At 41.3% G+C, this 15,767-nt stretch overlaps 1 protein-coding gene across 1 annotated transcript in view; it reads right to left on the bottom strand.

Moving 5' to 3' along the window:
• Positions 1–15,767, bottom strand: part of HMGA2 (high mobility group AT-hook 2) — a 125,184-nt gene that overhangs the window by 28,799 nt on the left and 80,618 nt on the right. The window contains 2 exon segments of the mRNA XM_062491176.1: positions 1,477–1,482; positions 5,856–5,888. Coding sequence (XP_062347160.1) covers positions 1,477–1,482; positions 5,856–5,888 — 39 coding nt within the window.

Here is a 15,767-nt window from a genome sequence, read left to right as displayed (position 1 = left end):
CTCCTGTCTTGTAGGGGTTTTTTAATCCCTTGTCTTCCCTTCCTTCTGGCCATATAATATCTCAATTTGTTTAATTTATTTACAGCCAAATTTCTGGAAGCAGCCATCTCAAAAATGTTCCTCTATCATAGCTATGTAGTAAATGACAATCATAAATATTTAAAACTTTGGGTACCTCAGTCTTACACTGATATGGGTATTCAGGCATAGTATAATTGAATTACATTATTCAGAGTCTATTCAGAAGTTTTGTCATGTAAGTAAGAAAATATTTTCTGTCAGAAATACCTGACCTCCCCTTCTAGCCATCATTCTTTAACTCAGGTTAATGTTTCATCTGTTCACTGAAGCAGTAATTCCAACTTCTATATTTTCTCCCAGATTCTTCTTATTTTATTTCAAAAAATAGCTCTTTTTTAGTTTGTTTTTTTTTAACTCATCAGACAAATTATTCAGTGTCTCCCTGTCACAATAAACCCATTATAAAAGAAAAAGAAAAAAAGAAAAAGAAAAAAGAAAAAGAAAGACTGAATACGTCTTCTTTTGGAAACCATGCCAATTGCCACCATTTTGCCTTGAAAAGAGAAACAAGGTAAGTATGTAAAGCCAGTACCCTCCATGAAATTCCATCTACTGCATCCACGAAGAAAGCTAGAGACTTTCCTTATTTCCCATGGGTCGCAATATATGCTTGTTCAGCATGTGGTCATATGATACCAAGAGCCTACAGTACATTAGAGGATGTTCTGGAGTGGCCTATGTAACATATACATATTTATCCTGTGCTAAAGTACAAAATTCCCTGTGCTACTGAAACAGGAAGTTTTACCTCTCCAGGATCTGACTTTTCAGGAGTTCCCCTGGTAACTTGCTGACTCTTCATATCAATAAGCACAAAAAAAGTCCATGAGACACAACACAACTTGCTGAGTGCAGTGGAAAGAGCAATGAAGTCCCAGGGCACTATGTCAACTTCCAGGGCACAGATTATTCAGTATTTCTACAGTCAAGGTTCAGTTGAGTAAGACTGTAGCATTCCTGGGTTTGCAGGACACAGGGTGGCCTTGGACAATGGCACTCACTCTCTCAGATGTGTATGTGCACTTGCTTGGAATTGTCATCTTGTCTGTGATGCTGGAAGCTTCTTTTCAACCTGTGAAAGTGGGTTTCTGAAGTATTCCTACCACATTTCTGTCTGTGATTTCCCAGAAGGGAAAAGGATGAATTCATATATGTTGTCTAGTGCACACACAGAATGCCTGAAGCTTGTGGAAATGCAGATTTTATTGTGTGGCACAGAGAGGTGATGAAGTATGGTGTGCCAGCATGTCAGCCCTGCCACACAACCACTGTGGGGCCCAGGCTCTGCTCTGCTCACAGTCTGCAGCTTTGTGGCTGCACACTAATGTGTGAACCACAGGTGTAACTCCTGGATTGCAGAGCCTGTGTGATGCTTTGTAGGCTTCCAGCCTTGACTATGTCCTACACTGAGTAGACATATGCAATAGATGCAGCTTGAGGTGTGTGTATATATATATATATATTTTGACTAATTTATATGCATAACTCTATTGGTACAAACATTGAGAAATAAGTAGCAGGAGAAAATATAGGAAATCCTGGTCTTCTTTCCTATACAAAATAACACTTTTCTTTTTATTGTTTATTCTTGTTAGATATGGTGTTTTTTTGGACATTGTTTTAAAAACATCTACTACATTTAGCATTAGGTAGAGAAGTATGCTTCACTTGTTCTTTTGGTGTATGTTTTCTGTGTACACTGTTCTATGTACACTTCACATGTACTCTTCTGACTGGTACACTTTTATTCTGATCTACACTCTGTCTTTCTAACTGGTATGCTGTCTTTCAGACTTAGATACAAAGAATTTGTAAGGACTGAGATTTTAAGAGAGATAATAAGATTTTCAAAAGGCTGTTCTATGTTCATTATATGTCTTCTCTGCAGAAATGATAAAAATAAAACATGTCCTGTTTCCAGAAAATTTTGATTGCTTTTGTTGTGTTTTCCTAAAAACATCTATTTCCTTCGTATTACTTAAGAGTGTAACTCCCCTATATGGCTGAGTCAACAGCTGCTACAACTGCTTGAAAATGAGGAAATGAAGAAATTTCTGTTTGGACTGTGTATTTGCATACCTCGGTAAAAATATTACTATGCCATGACTGTAAGATCCATCTGTATATTCTTTAGAGACAGAGCAGATTTCAAAGAGTCTTGTTTTGAGCTTTAGGCAAATATCTATGTGAAAGTGCTAAACTTACCAATGTCACAGAGTTATCCTGCCTCTTCTCTTCATTTCCCCACAGAAGTATGAGAGTATGCATCAGTGATCATCACAAAGATGTGAACAGACCACCATATTCAAAGGTTTGTATTATAGATATCGGTGTGTAGATTTCCAGTGGGTTTTACTGCTGCTGTTTACTGCCTGTGTGATGGTAAATCCTCAGGTCTCTGGCAAAGTTCAAAGATATTGCAGAAGTTTACATAAACATCTGTATGGCCCTAAACTGGACAGCTGATATCCATAAAGAGATTTGGAGCATGGCAGAGCCCTTCACGATGCTTAAAATCTGGGAAAGGTTATAGGAACAGAGCTGTTACTTAGAAAATGAGAATTTTATCTGGTCCTGCTGCTTCTGTACTTTTAAAAGTGACACAAACCCAAGAGACATACTTGCTAGCAGCAAGAACAAGAGTAAGAGTAATGTAAACTAACACTCATATAAGTCTTTGAGAATACACATAAAACACAAAGCACAGGAGACCATTCAGGGACCAAGCCTGAGCAAGAGTTTCTGCCACTTCTACCAAGGCAGGCTCACCATCAACCAGCAGTTCTTGACTGTAACCTCTCACAGTCCCCACCAGTGAAGAAAGTATACATTTCTAACTTAATCCAGACTGCCACATGGTAAAGCCATCTGGGAGGATATTTTGAAGGAAACAGACGGAAAAGGAAGAGATTCCTCTGAATGTAGTATAAGATTTACATTATCCTCCATGAACTTCCATGTAGTCCCCATGTTTATATAATTTATCACTATTTCCTTAGACAGCTCAGATTAGAAAGCCTGCATGAGCTCATGTTCTTGTTGTTAATTCTGAGTCTGAACCACTCTACTTTAAAGGGATATTAGGTACTATAAAAAGAAATCAGAGAAAGGCAAGCAGACCTGAGTGAAACCCAGCAGCATGAAGTTCTTTTTCATCCCAGGAATTACACTGTTTTACCTCTCCTTCTTTCAGCCTCAGGAAGACATTGTCATGAGCATTTTCTCACGGTGATAAATTTTTGTTCTTTGCCACGCACCTCTAACAGCAAAACTGCAATGGTGTGGTACTGTAAGCATGAGAGTGGGGACTGTTAAAACCAGGAAGGGTCGAAGATAAGTTCAGTGATTTCAATGAACATCCTTTTGTCTAAGGATTAAAGACAGAAATGTTGTCTGTGTAAAGACATGGCATATAAATAAGGTGTTCCTTCACTAGTCAATTGTGGTAACTGGAGAGATCTAAACAGTCTTCTCTCTCCTTTCACTCATTCTTCTGTGCCTCCTCACTTTCTGCACAAACACTTCCATTACTAATGGGAATGTCAAAGGGCTTTTTTTTCTCTGCCTCACTCTCTGCCTACAGAGTTGCTGCTGAGGCACCACTGCAGCAGTGATGGCATCCAGCTGGTTGACACACACTACAGCATCCCTAAAAGAATCACTGCTTCAGCAAATGATCAGGAAGATCCATGTGTTCAAATGCCTACATCACTTTGCCATCAATTAAATCTGTCATTACTTTGTTCTGCTACAAAGCAACAGAGTCCAGGTCCCCTCTTTGTCCTCCTACACCCCAGCCCAGCTTCAGTCCCAGGTATTTATTCCTCTCTTGCACCCAGGGCTGCACATGGTTATTGTGCAAACAAAACGCTTACAGGAGTCAGTGCTTGGGGAGCTTGGAAACCTGGCAGCACTACAAGGCCATTGGCAGCAATGGTTTCTGCTAGGCTAGCCTACAGCCATCGGCTCTAGACCCCTTCTTCATGCTGACCTCAGTGGAACTGAGCTCTGATGCGTACCAGAGGAAAAGGCAACATTAACATTCTCCCGGGAGTCTCTGCCTTCTGACTTTGGTCTCCTCTTTGCAGCAGCCTCCCTGTCTCTCAGGTGCCACAGAGGAGATAGCTAGCTTTGTGTCCACTGGCAGATTTACTACCATGTTGTAGTAGGAATAGCCTTATAGTAGCAGTAACATTAACAGGAAGGATATAAGCAAGACATGGAGAGGAAATATATTCTATTAGAACAGCTTGGTGTGTTCTGAACTGTGGGGTGTAGTCAGATCATACATAGTAAGTCACTGGGGACTTAGGCTGTGTTTTTTGCATAAGCTGGCCTAACAAAAGACACTACCTCTCCTTGCAAAACTTAACCTTACTTGAAAGTACTACTACATTCATCCTGTGCGTTACCTTCACCATCCAGAAACATTAATATTATTAGTGGTGCCATGGATTAATCATTGCTGTAACTGTATTGATTTCTTTTGTAGAAATCTGATTCCTGCACATGCTTTGGAGACTTACAGCATTTTATCCATTCAACTGATGGCCAGGATGCAACAGCTCCTAATTCAGATTGCAGTTGATATTATGACAATGTACACTAATAATGTATTAGAACCATAAGGTGGAAAAATGAAAGTATTATTCCTTTCTAAAAGCAGACCTCTTTCCAGAAGAGCAATGCACCCTTTATGCTCTTGACTCAGCGATCATTCATTTAAATGGAGATACAGCAGCACAGCCCATGGACTCTGACGAGCAGTGATGGACTTGCTCCCATGCCCAGAGGTTTTTCTCTGTTGGTGCACAAGTGTTAGAGTAAGGTTCTTGTAGTTTTTAACACAGGGCAGGCTGGGAGAAGAAAATGAAGTGGATTGTAACTGCAGCTTTTGACTGGTTTCATGACACCCTGTGGCTTGCATTTTTTCAAAGTGTTAGAAAAGAACAATACTACCCAACACAAAGAGCTCCAATGTGTTAGTCTTTATGATGCATCCAGTCTGGTTACCAAATTTGGTCTATTATATTTTGTGGGTTTAGAGAATCCTCTAGTGTGATGGTGCAGAGCGATGCAGAGTCCCCAGGCAGTGCAGACGAGAGCCCCTTCATTGCAAAAACAGGCTTTTTTAAGCAGTTAGCTGGTTACCAGTTTTCAGTGTTTTAAGGCACAACAAGCCCAAGCCAACCAAGTAACACACACCACGATATGGACACATGGCAGTCACACAACATGTCTCTCAGATCTCGCTACCCCTATTCCAGCTAAGCCATTCCCACACTTCCCTTCTAAGCATCCTAAGTAGCAGGCCTGAGCCATGATTTTACAAGGGTAACAAGGCCCTTATTTTATAAGGCTTTACCTATATCCAACACTTTAGAAAAGTAGAGAGATGGCTTTTATGCATATGCCCCTCCTTGCTGTAATGCAGTTCCCACCTATCCACATTCAGGACACACAGAGATATTTATTACATGCTGGACTCACACCACAGAAGTGTGCATGTGTGTCTGCATTATTACTGCAAGGTGACCAGTACAGAAAGAAGACAATTCTAAACAGGCACTGTCCACTGCTTCCTCCTCTCTTTCCCAAGGGCGACTGCATGAATTGTTCTGGTGGTTGTGCTCAGCAAGCCAATAGCTGTCCCAAGGTTCATATGATTGATGCATTTCCCTTCTTTCTTTACAGTAAAAGAGGCCAGCTGAATGAAATGCTGAAAAATTATTTCACTTAAAGTAGTCTAAACAATTGAAATTAGCTTTTCTTACCTGAGCAGGCTTCTTTTGAACCACTTGTTGAGGCTGAAAAGTAAAACAAAGGCACGGTGAGAAACAAAATTAAGTGAGAGCACTTAACTATGATTTTATGAATGCTAGGAAAAATATTTTCAGCAATACAAATAAAACACAGGAAAAGCCCACAGTCAGAAATGGAAAGATGAACATACCCAGCTCTGACATCCAGCCTCTCCTATGCCTATCTACAACTTTGCTCTGAAGTAGTTCATATGACTGTGGATGAAGTGGAGTATGTTAAGTTTGTACAGCTAAAACCAAGGTGAAATCTAATTTAGTATGTTACATCTTTCAGCTCGTCTATGGTACTGCTGCTTTAACTTATCAGACCTTGAGAGTGACCTGATTTTATGACTAGATTTTGTTGTCACCACTGCTGCTGCTCTCTTACTACACTCTCAGCTGTGAGTGGAGTGTCCTGCTGTGGGGAAGCCCTCCTTATTGATCACAAGCAGGGTCAAAGCTCAGGAAGAGGGGTGAAGGATACACAACCCCATTCCTGAGCCACAGCTTTCCAAAGCCACTGTTGCCAAAATCAAGGAGACTGGGATGGACAGTGGTTCCAGCCCTTGGGAGTTCTGGTTTGAGATCTTCAGCTGCATGAAGGTGATGCTGTGGTGACCCTTGCAAGCCTATTGCTGTGATTATGGGGATGCCCACCACTGGCCAGATTGGGTGTGCCCACCTGCCTATGCAGGACCTGGTGGCACCACCATGGATTCTCAGCAAGTCTCTCTCCTGGCTGAGCCCACCCAGAACCAGGAAACACAGTCCTCAGATGAGTCAGGAGACCCAACAAGGTGGTGGTGTGCTTCATCCCCACCTGGGAGAAGAGGAGTACCAATTAAAGAACAAATACAGACATGCTTAAAATATACCAGCACTGCCCAGATGATGGGGTGACCCTTGTGGGTGCTAAAAGCAGCATGGAACAATAAGACCACAGATAAAGGACAAAAAGGCTTTTCTTACTTCAGTGGGACAAAGTTGCTGCCTGACCCCTTCCCCCGGACATTCTGCTTGTAAAGTCTATGAATCGCATCCAATGATTTTCTTCCTGCTCTTCCTTCCTGCTTTTTCTTAATCCCAGCTATGATTTTAGTGCCTTGCTTGGCCAGAAGCCAACATGCCATCCCTCTGCACAGCCAAAAACCTAATTTCCATGACACTGTAGTAGGAAATAATTGGAATATTTCTGAATAAGCAGTTTAGTGTAACTGGCCTTTCAGAGCAGTATTTCAGTAGGAAGGATCAATGAAAATGTAAATTAAATGTAACTGACTAAATTCAGGACTGCCCACTACAAGTGTCCCATTTTAACAAGAGATGCTTTGTTTATTTTCAGTCTTTTTGTAACTCAGTGAAATCCTACTGCTCTTATATTTTTGTATATAACAGGCTCCAAGTTCTGCTCTCAAGTAAATATGAGAGGAAAGAAACTATGTGATGACTGGGCCTGTCTTTAAACTTCAGGGTGGACCCTTTCCTTTTCCATTAAATTTCCTTGCAATGGAGAAGCTATTATTAAGGCACACATTTTATTGATGCCTTCTCCAGGTGGACTGCAGGCCCTGAACTCATTAATGGACATTTGCTGCCCTTGGATGAAGGAATGATTTGTTTTAAAGGAATCTCTCATAATTACAAAACTCATTGAGCTCTTCTGTATACTGCCAATAGTGTTTTTTTTTTATTTTCTCTTTTCTTGCATGTTGATTACACCTGTACATGTGTCTACTCCCAAACCACATGAAATCCACAGACATTTTTAGAGGCTGACTGTTCTCTCCAGCTCAGAAATCCCCATATATATTTGGCTGTACACTCTACGTTCATGTGACTCTCTCTCACTGCAGCTCAATGAAATCTTCTGAAAGAGCTGCCAACTCACCATATTTTCCATGAATTAGGTCCTGACACTTCAATGAGAAGAAAGACAATATCTGAAACAAGGCCAGCTCTGGCTTTCTGCCTAGTATGTGTCACAGTAATTCTACCAGCTGCCCTTCTACACAGCAGTTCATACTTTTCAGACCACCAAAAAGCCCCTTGAATACTTTCAGTGATGGCTGGGGCTTGAGTTGCCAGCATGTTTTCCCAGCCTCTGGCACCCAGTGGCTTTGGACTGGACCTTGAAAGTTTTTTTTGCATGTGTTTGTTTTGTTTTGTTATTTTTATGAATGGCTTCCACAGGCAACTCTGACTCTAGCACAGCCCTATCCAGTCATTCATAAAAAGCAGAGGGAAAATATTGTACTTTGCCCAGTTGGAAACTGTCTCTGATACTGACCAAGGCTTTCAACAATTTTAGTCATTCAAGACCTTTGCTATAGTAGTGCTCCATGTCAAGAGCTGCCTGGCAGTGCTTTCTTACTGCTGACTAGGTTTGCACTGGACTTGGGATCTGGAGTTCAGCAGATGTTATGCTTGCTCCCTTAAATGGAAGAAGCTTAGCTATGCAAGCCCAGAAGCAGGGCTCAGTCCCTCAGCCACTATTAGTGGCACACACCACTGACACGCTGGAAGCCAGGCCCCCTCATGGCACACTGAGGTCTCCAGCTTGTGGCAGCTGAATCACTCCAAGTGCCAATTCTCAAAAGCACTGCTCTTCCTGCTTCAGCCTGGCTGAGCAGGGAAGGTGGCTGGACATATAAATCCAGCAAGGTCCAGTCCTGTGAGGACTAGTGCCTGCTCACTTACATCACCCAGATCAGAAGAACTGAGGTGTTCAGGAATAATAAGAAATATCCCAAGTGCCCCTTTAATATCTTTAATTGTTGTGGATGTGTTGCCTTTGGAGCCACTGTAGATACTAATGCTTCAACTTGCTAAACTTTCTGTTTACTGAGTTGAAAGATCTTTTCAGGGCTTTGGAAGTGACACCTCTGATTCACAAGTGTTGCATCTGCATGTTCAATTAACTGGAAAGAAAGACAAACTGCCTTGGTTATGGAAAAGACTGTAAGGTAGCCATTGACAAGAGACTTTAAATAGGTGCTCTGGAGCAAAATAAAGTTGAAATGAGAGCTCTGAACTATTACATAGTGTCCCTGCTAGGACCCTGCAGAGTAAGATGGTAGAACTTCTACTCTGTCAGAGGCTCTCTTAGTTAAGTTAGCCATCTTAAGAGGAGGCTCGTGCAACACAGCACTTTCAGATTTCATTTATATCCTAAATTTGAAAATCAGCTATTGTACACTGCATGTACATCAGCTGATACATACAGTTCCATACACTTGAAAGCAACTTCAGGATTTTTTACATCATATGCAAGTACAAATCAACACTCGGTATCCTTTTAAAATATGTTTGAGACAGAAAGAACAAGTGACAGTGTTGGAAAAATCCTATGATCACGTCATTTGAACATCTATCAAACAGGAACAAATCCAAAATGCATCAGTATTTCTTTTCCCATATTTAAAATATTAAGTATGTGATCTAAGGCAAAAGATAATAATTTAAAACTTGAAGACAATATTCCTAACTTTGAACAGGAAAAATCCCACAAAATGCCTGAAAAGGAGAATACACAAAATTTTGATGGTTTTATCTTTGCTGTAAGTTTTGAATGTTAAGAGCCCAACTGTTTGTCTTCTACACTTCTTCCACTCCTCCTCTGTCACACATCCCTCATTTTGTTTTTGCTCATACTGGTCAAACGATTTCTTTGCTTTCCATATGAGAACAAAAGAACAGTTTCACGTGATGAGCTCATATTCATCTTGTACCAGCAGTCTAAAGTTGTATCAAATTCATCACTCTTCTCATTCCAGAAGTCCTTCCTACCCTGTGAGTTTTCCTAGTGATATAAAGCTAAGGAAGGAAAATAGAAATACTATATCAACTAGTATGAGCAATGCTGGAACACATTTTTAATGATGAGAAATAAAAGCATTGGTTTGAATGCATGTCACCCCCTGACTGCTATGCCTGAAGCTCCGAGGGCAAGCTGCACACACATGGTGGTCTTAGATTTTCTCTTCGTGTCTTCTGCTTCAAACTGAATATTATGAAGATGTCTGATTGATGCTTCTTGGAAACAGTGACTTGATTTTTCCAACAGCTTGACACAGATAAGAGATTTGCATGGAGGTAGCTCTGCTGGGGAGACTAAATGGCCATGATAGAAACTAATACCCAGTTAGGATGACATTTATAGTGCTGACAGCTCAATGTTGTGCAGAGATTATTAAAATAATTTCATAGGTCATCCAAACACTTGTAGTTCTAAATTAAAAGATGAGTAAAACCATATTTGGTCTTTTGTATACATACCCTTGAAAAATCAGGAAGTTCATATTATACCAGTTGAAACCAATATAATTCAAAATAAATCATGTCTTACAAGCAGTTCCATATGACAGCAGAGTAACTACCATTCAGCCCAACAGCTTTAATTGGTTTGAGTCCAGCCTTTCTCTCCCTCTTCCAGCACAGAATGATACAGTGCTGGGACCAGGGGCCCACATAGACTGCCAGGAAAACCTCATCTTCCAGCAAAAGCCACTTGCAGCTTCCTGATCATCAGCAGAAATCTTCCTGAAATTGCATGGGATGATGTGCCTGCCATTCAGCTTCCTGATCATCAGCAGAAATCTTCCTGAAATTGCATGGGATGATGTGCCTGCCATTCACTCCTTAGGTCCAGGTATGCTCACGGCTTGCTTTAGTAGTAATCTCCCTTTTGAGGCAGTAGCAGAACTGCTTTTTAATCCCATCAGTAGTGAGGGGACTTGTGTTTTGGAAGCACAGGTCATGAATTCTCCTGCCTCCATCACATGTTTGCAGTCAACTGGCAACCGTAGTGTCTGTGTATGCACACTGCTGTGGGTCATTAGAATCTAATAGCAAAACCATCTGGCCCTTAGAGTTCAAAGGAGATTTCACAGTTCTCTGTGCAGTCTCATAAATGAGGCTAATAGTAATCTGTGAAGAATTCTGGCAAAATCTGTGAAACTGTTCTTTATTTTCTATCCTATTTGGCACTCCTCTAAGTTTTTAATACAAAGTCAAATAATTGCAAAAATATTTATTAGCTTTTAAACTGACCTTCCCTGACTGATGTTGGAAAAATCTGCAACATGTCAGAAGCTACAACAGTTAGTCGATGACAAAGAGTATTTATATTCTACTTGTTGGGGAGAGCAGAGAGCATCGGAGTTTTCCAAGTACACAGAGTGACTTTTAATAGTTATCTGACCGGCATAAAAATTTTATATTCAATTTGGCGAATTCAAAGTACACTGCTTCAAATCTCTCTTCTGGTAGTCTTAAAATTCAGGCAGTGGCACATATATCCAGTTAGGTATGTATATATCCAATGGAAGACAAGAAACTGACTTCATCAGGGTTAGGATTTCATATATTTTATTTACAGAAAGCTACCTTCTCTACAAAGTATCTGCAAGCTGCTTCATTTGGAATGGTTTTATGCTCTGAGAGGAACGTGAAAGTGAAAACAGTGAAAGAAATGTATTTAAAAATCCAATTTTGTTTTCTTTTATGCTCACATAAACCATTACTTCTCAGTTGTTTGACCCAACCTTACTCCCACCATTACAGATCTTGAGAAGTACAAATTCAATGGTTAGAACAAGAAGGGAAAACCCATCATTTTTATTCATCTGCTAGCGGAACTGTTAGCTCAAGCAAAACAATATTCCAGTGAGTTTATCAAGGATATAATCAAAATTCAAAGCACAGTAGCTGTTATTTCAGTGTTCTTCATAGATGTTATTGATTTGTATAATGTTTCAGACAGTTTTAGTTACATTTCCATAAAATATTTAGGGCAGTGCAGCTTATGAAACATCCATTTAATGGGCCTTGTATCTGTGTTTCAATACAATAAGCAAAGTTTAAATTGGTGTTCTCCTCTAAAATCAATACAGCTCATCAACAGAAGGATCGGCTGTTTCAGAGTGCTCTTCTTCAGAGTCACTGCTGCTCTGTGGGGTTTCCCTGTTACTTCATTATCATCTGTCACACACTTGATAAGCTTTCCTGATTCATTTTGCTTAAGTTTAGTTTGGCACCCTCTGCATTTTGCTGCTAAAATATTAAAAAGTATTTTCTGTCTTTCAGAATAACTCTAGCACACAGTTCAGCATTGAGGTTTCCTTGATACGCACCTGCGGAAACATGAGCTGGCTCTTTTGTCTGGCAAACTTCATATGTGTCTGTCTATTTATAACTCCCTACACAGACAGACTATTGAGAAAGCCAGAGGGGAGGTTTCAGTCATTCTTAGCTATAGCGCAAAGAAGATATCTTACATTTCAGTAGACAGAAATAAATTGTAAGTTATTTGCAAAGAAACCAAGCCCTCATTATTCAGGGATAAACTGATCGGAAACTACTTAGCTTTATACCTTGCAGACCTGTCCAGACAAATAACTATTGTGCAACTATCTCCAGACTATCTTGTCTGTTTGGATATAGCAAGTCCTGTGTCCACCATGCATTTCTCTAGGCCCATGTGGAAATGATTTTTGGTCACTGCTAAACAGGCTAGATTTGAATTGATGACCTAGAGGTGGAAAGCACTGTATCACATTACAATCTGGTTCCAACTTTGGTTTTAGAGTCTTCTCTCTTTTCTTACTCAGGCACCTCCCGCCATATGGACCGCAAACCCAGGGCAGTTTCTGCTGCAGAGGTCATTCCCACTGGAACCACTGCATGGAGAGCTGATCAGAGCTGCAGGACTGTCAGCAGTGGACTCCTCTCTGGACCTGACTGCCAGGAGCTCCTGAATACTCTTGACCTTTGCACTGATCTCCAGTGAAGCTACAGAGTAAATAGCATAGGGAAGTCCCAAACAAGCTGACCTGCTGCAAAAATCACTGCTGTTTGGAAAGTGAACTCTGAACTTCAGTGGTTTTGCTCAAAATGTAACTGTTGTCAGGTAACATTTCCCTTTATGGCTCCTGATGTTCACTATTCTCAATTTTGAAGTCACAAAGACATAAACTCATTCAGTAACAGTGTCCTTGTGTCCTTTAGAAACCTGAAATACCTGCAGCCCATTTTCCACAATGTAAGCTTAGATACAAATAATCAAATGAAAGCTCCTGCTAACAACAGGTTCAAGCCTAGAAACAGGAACCGACAAAGAACTGAAGTGGCAGTGACTGAAGAGAAAAGGTGAACTGCTCCACTGGGCAGACCTGGGACTACAGCAGTGTCTCAGCAGTATCAGGTGGAAACTCTGCCCCTGGCTATACACTTCCGCCATGGTGATGGCACTATGGCCATTACACAGCCTGGACTTGTACTTCTTCTCAAGAAGGAGAATACTGAGGAAAACACAGTAAGCACTTGGTCCTCAGGCACCTTCACCACTCTGGAAAGACAGCCTCTCAGGCTACCTTGAAGGCTGTGAGATTTGAGCCAAGCAGTCTGTGACCGCCCTTGGGTATTTCCCAGTGGCAGTCTGTGGCATGTCTCTTCAGTTCAGGTGCATACTACAAGAGCTGCTGACTCCAGAGATCTGCACTTGCTTTAGTGAGACACATCTCAGCCAGGGCAGGACAACATCAGAGCGGGCACTGTGGGAAGGCAGGTGCAGGAGACTGTGATCAGCCTAGAGCACCTTCAGACTTCACCAACAGAAGAAAACAATCCAGTCCAGGACCTCTGACTGGCTTGTATCTATACCACCTTTCCTCCAGACTGCCTAGAAGGAAGAGACTTGGGTTTTGCTACTTCCTTAACCACATCTGTGATGTGGCAGAGGACAAGACGGTGAAAAAAAGCAAACTCCCAGCTGCACAGCACAACTGTGGGACAGTGCTTGAGGCTGTCTATGTTCAGGCACTGTTCAGCTCACTGAGCACAGAGGTAGGTAGACAGCACTAGGTACAGTTAGGGAGAGCTATCTGCCCCCTCATCTGCACAAACTGGGGTGAGGATACAAGGGATCTTAGGCAGCCATTTCTGCACAGTCATTTCTAGTCCTTCAGAGATATAAAGCATCTTGTACGGAACTTGACCCAGGCACAGCCCTCAGCTCCTGCAGAGCTTCCTCTTCCCATTCAACCCATTGCTTCCCTGACCTCCCATTGCCCTCTGATGGCTGGGCAGGTTTTTCCTCCAAAGAAAAAAGCACACAGGGCAAGGAAGGCAAATCGCCTGTGCCTGGCTGATTTTCTGCAGCTGAGGATCTGGCCTGAGGCATTTCTCTTGAACTTCTTTGTCTGAGCAGATCCATTGGTAGCCACATGGTTGGCTGGGGATGTTTTTGTATGTCTGGGACATACAGATGTCTGATAGCTGTCTGTCTATTGAATAGATTTGATAATTATTACTGCCTCCAGGACACTAATGCTGGTAAGAGTGTCTGTCAGAGTCCAAGCAGAGACAACTGACATTCTGGCATAATTTCATAAAGAAGTCAGTGTCCAAAATAGAAATAAATTTTCCATGTACTTGAAATATACCAGGGGCTTGGTGGCGAGTTGTTGCAATTAATCCACTTCCTGGCTTGATATATTTTGGGAACATTCTGGTGTGTGGTATGTTAAATACTGAACTCAGTTTACATTATTTTTAAATGGAAATTACATTCATTATGTCCAAAGGCATGATTTTAAGTCCTTCTTGCAAAGCAGAAAAACCCCCTCCATTCCATTGCATTTCTGGTGTGATTTTACTCATTAACACCAATTTCATCACATGCATCATTGCAAAATCCATGCAACACAGTAATAATGTATTTTAAAAGACAGTAGCAAACAGCTTTTTAAAAAATCTAGTTAAACCCATTTAATAAATGATTGCAAACTCAACGTCTATCCTACTGTCAATATCCTATTGTCAGTTTCTCAACAGCAGCAAAAATACGAATAGTGTCTGAGTATGCATGCTTCCCTTGTTCTGAAAGAGAGTGAAAAAAAGGGGAAGACAGGAAGAAAGAGATTCTGCTCCTTATAATCCTGGTGTAATTTTGGAGTTGTTCTATTTACATCCCTGAACAGACTCTGAATTTAAACCCAGTCTAGGAGAGAAGAATTTGACTGTAATTTTACAGGACAATTATCTGACTGTCTAGCAATAGTTATTTAATAGCTTCTTGGAAGCTACATGTGACCTAAAGATCCTGTGTGTTGCTTGGATCTAACAATGTGGACATCAAACGTATGTGTGTAAGGTATGCATGCAAATCCCCTGCAGATTTTTTCATAATAGTACTGAAACCTGACACCACATCAAGAATGCAGTGCCTGGAGCACCCTATACAGCCCCACTCCCTTGTAAAGCTTAACGTGGTTTCCTTGCTCACAGAGCTCCATCTGCCACTTGGAAAGCAGCCTGCTCTTACATGTTAGGGTTGCTAGGGAGGGCTTGTGAACATTTTAGCAAATGCAGGTCGTCTTAGAGAATAGGACTGATGGATATTGATTCTCAGTTCCTGAAAACTCTCCTGTAATTTGTTGCTTCTGTTGCTGGACTGACAAAACCTAATTTTTCATGCTGCAAAAAGCATAGCTAAATTCCCTCCTTGGGTAAATTCTGCCCCTATTTCCAGAGTCTACAGAAAGAGCTAAATGCTTCCATCTTCCAATTAGTTACATTTTATTGTGTTTGGAACCTCTGTGGTTTGGGACATGCCAAAAACATGCCAATTGGTAGTATCCATGGCTAGGTGGTCCTGGCAGCAGAGGTGAAAGCAGCTTGCTGGATGAAAGAAGAAAGAGAGCTGGACCCCAAATGCTGCTGTAGTTGGCAGAGAGAGGCATACTCTTTCTGGGAATTAGGTGCACTGGATAGATAGGAGCTTGTTTTGCAGCTGAACATAATCCACCTTGGTGAGATCAGGTATTATATCAGCACCAGATCACTTACCAGCAGCTGCAAGATCATTCTAACATTGGCAGAGAT

The sequence above is a fragment of the Cinclus cinclus genome, chromosome 4 (assembly GCF_963662255.1).
Source record: "Cinclus cinclus chromosome 4, bCinCin1.1, whole genome shotgun sequence".
Taxonomy (NCBI): Eukaryota; Metazoa; Chordata; class Aves; order Passeriformes; family Cinclidae; genus Cinclus; species Cinclus cinclus.
The sequence above is the reverse complement of the archived record's forward strand: the minus strand, read 5'-3'. Positions and strand labels throughout refer to the sequence as shown.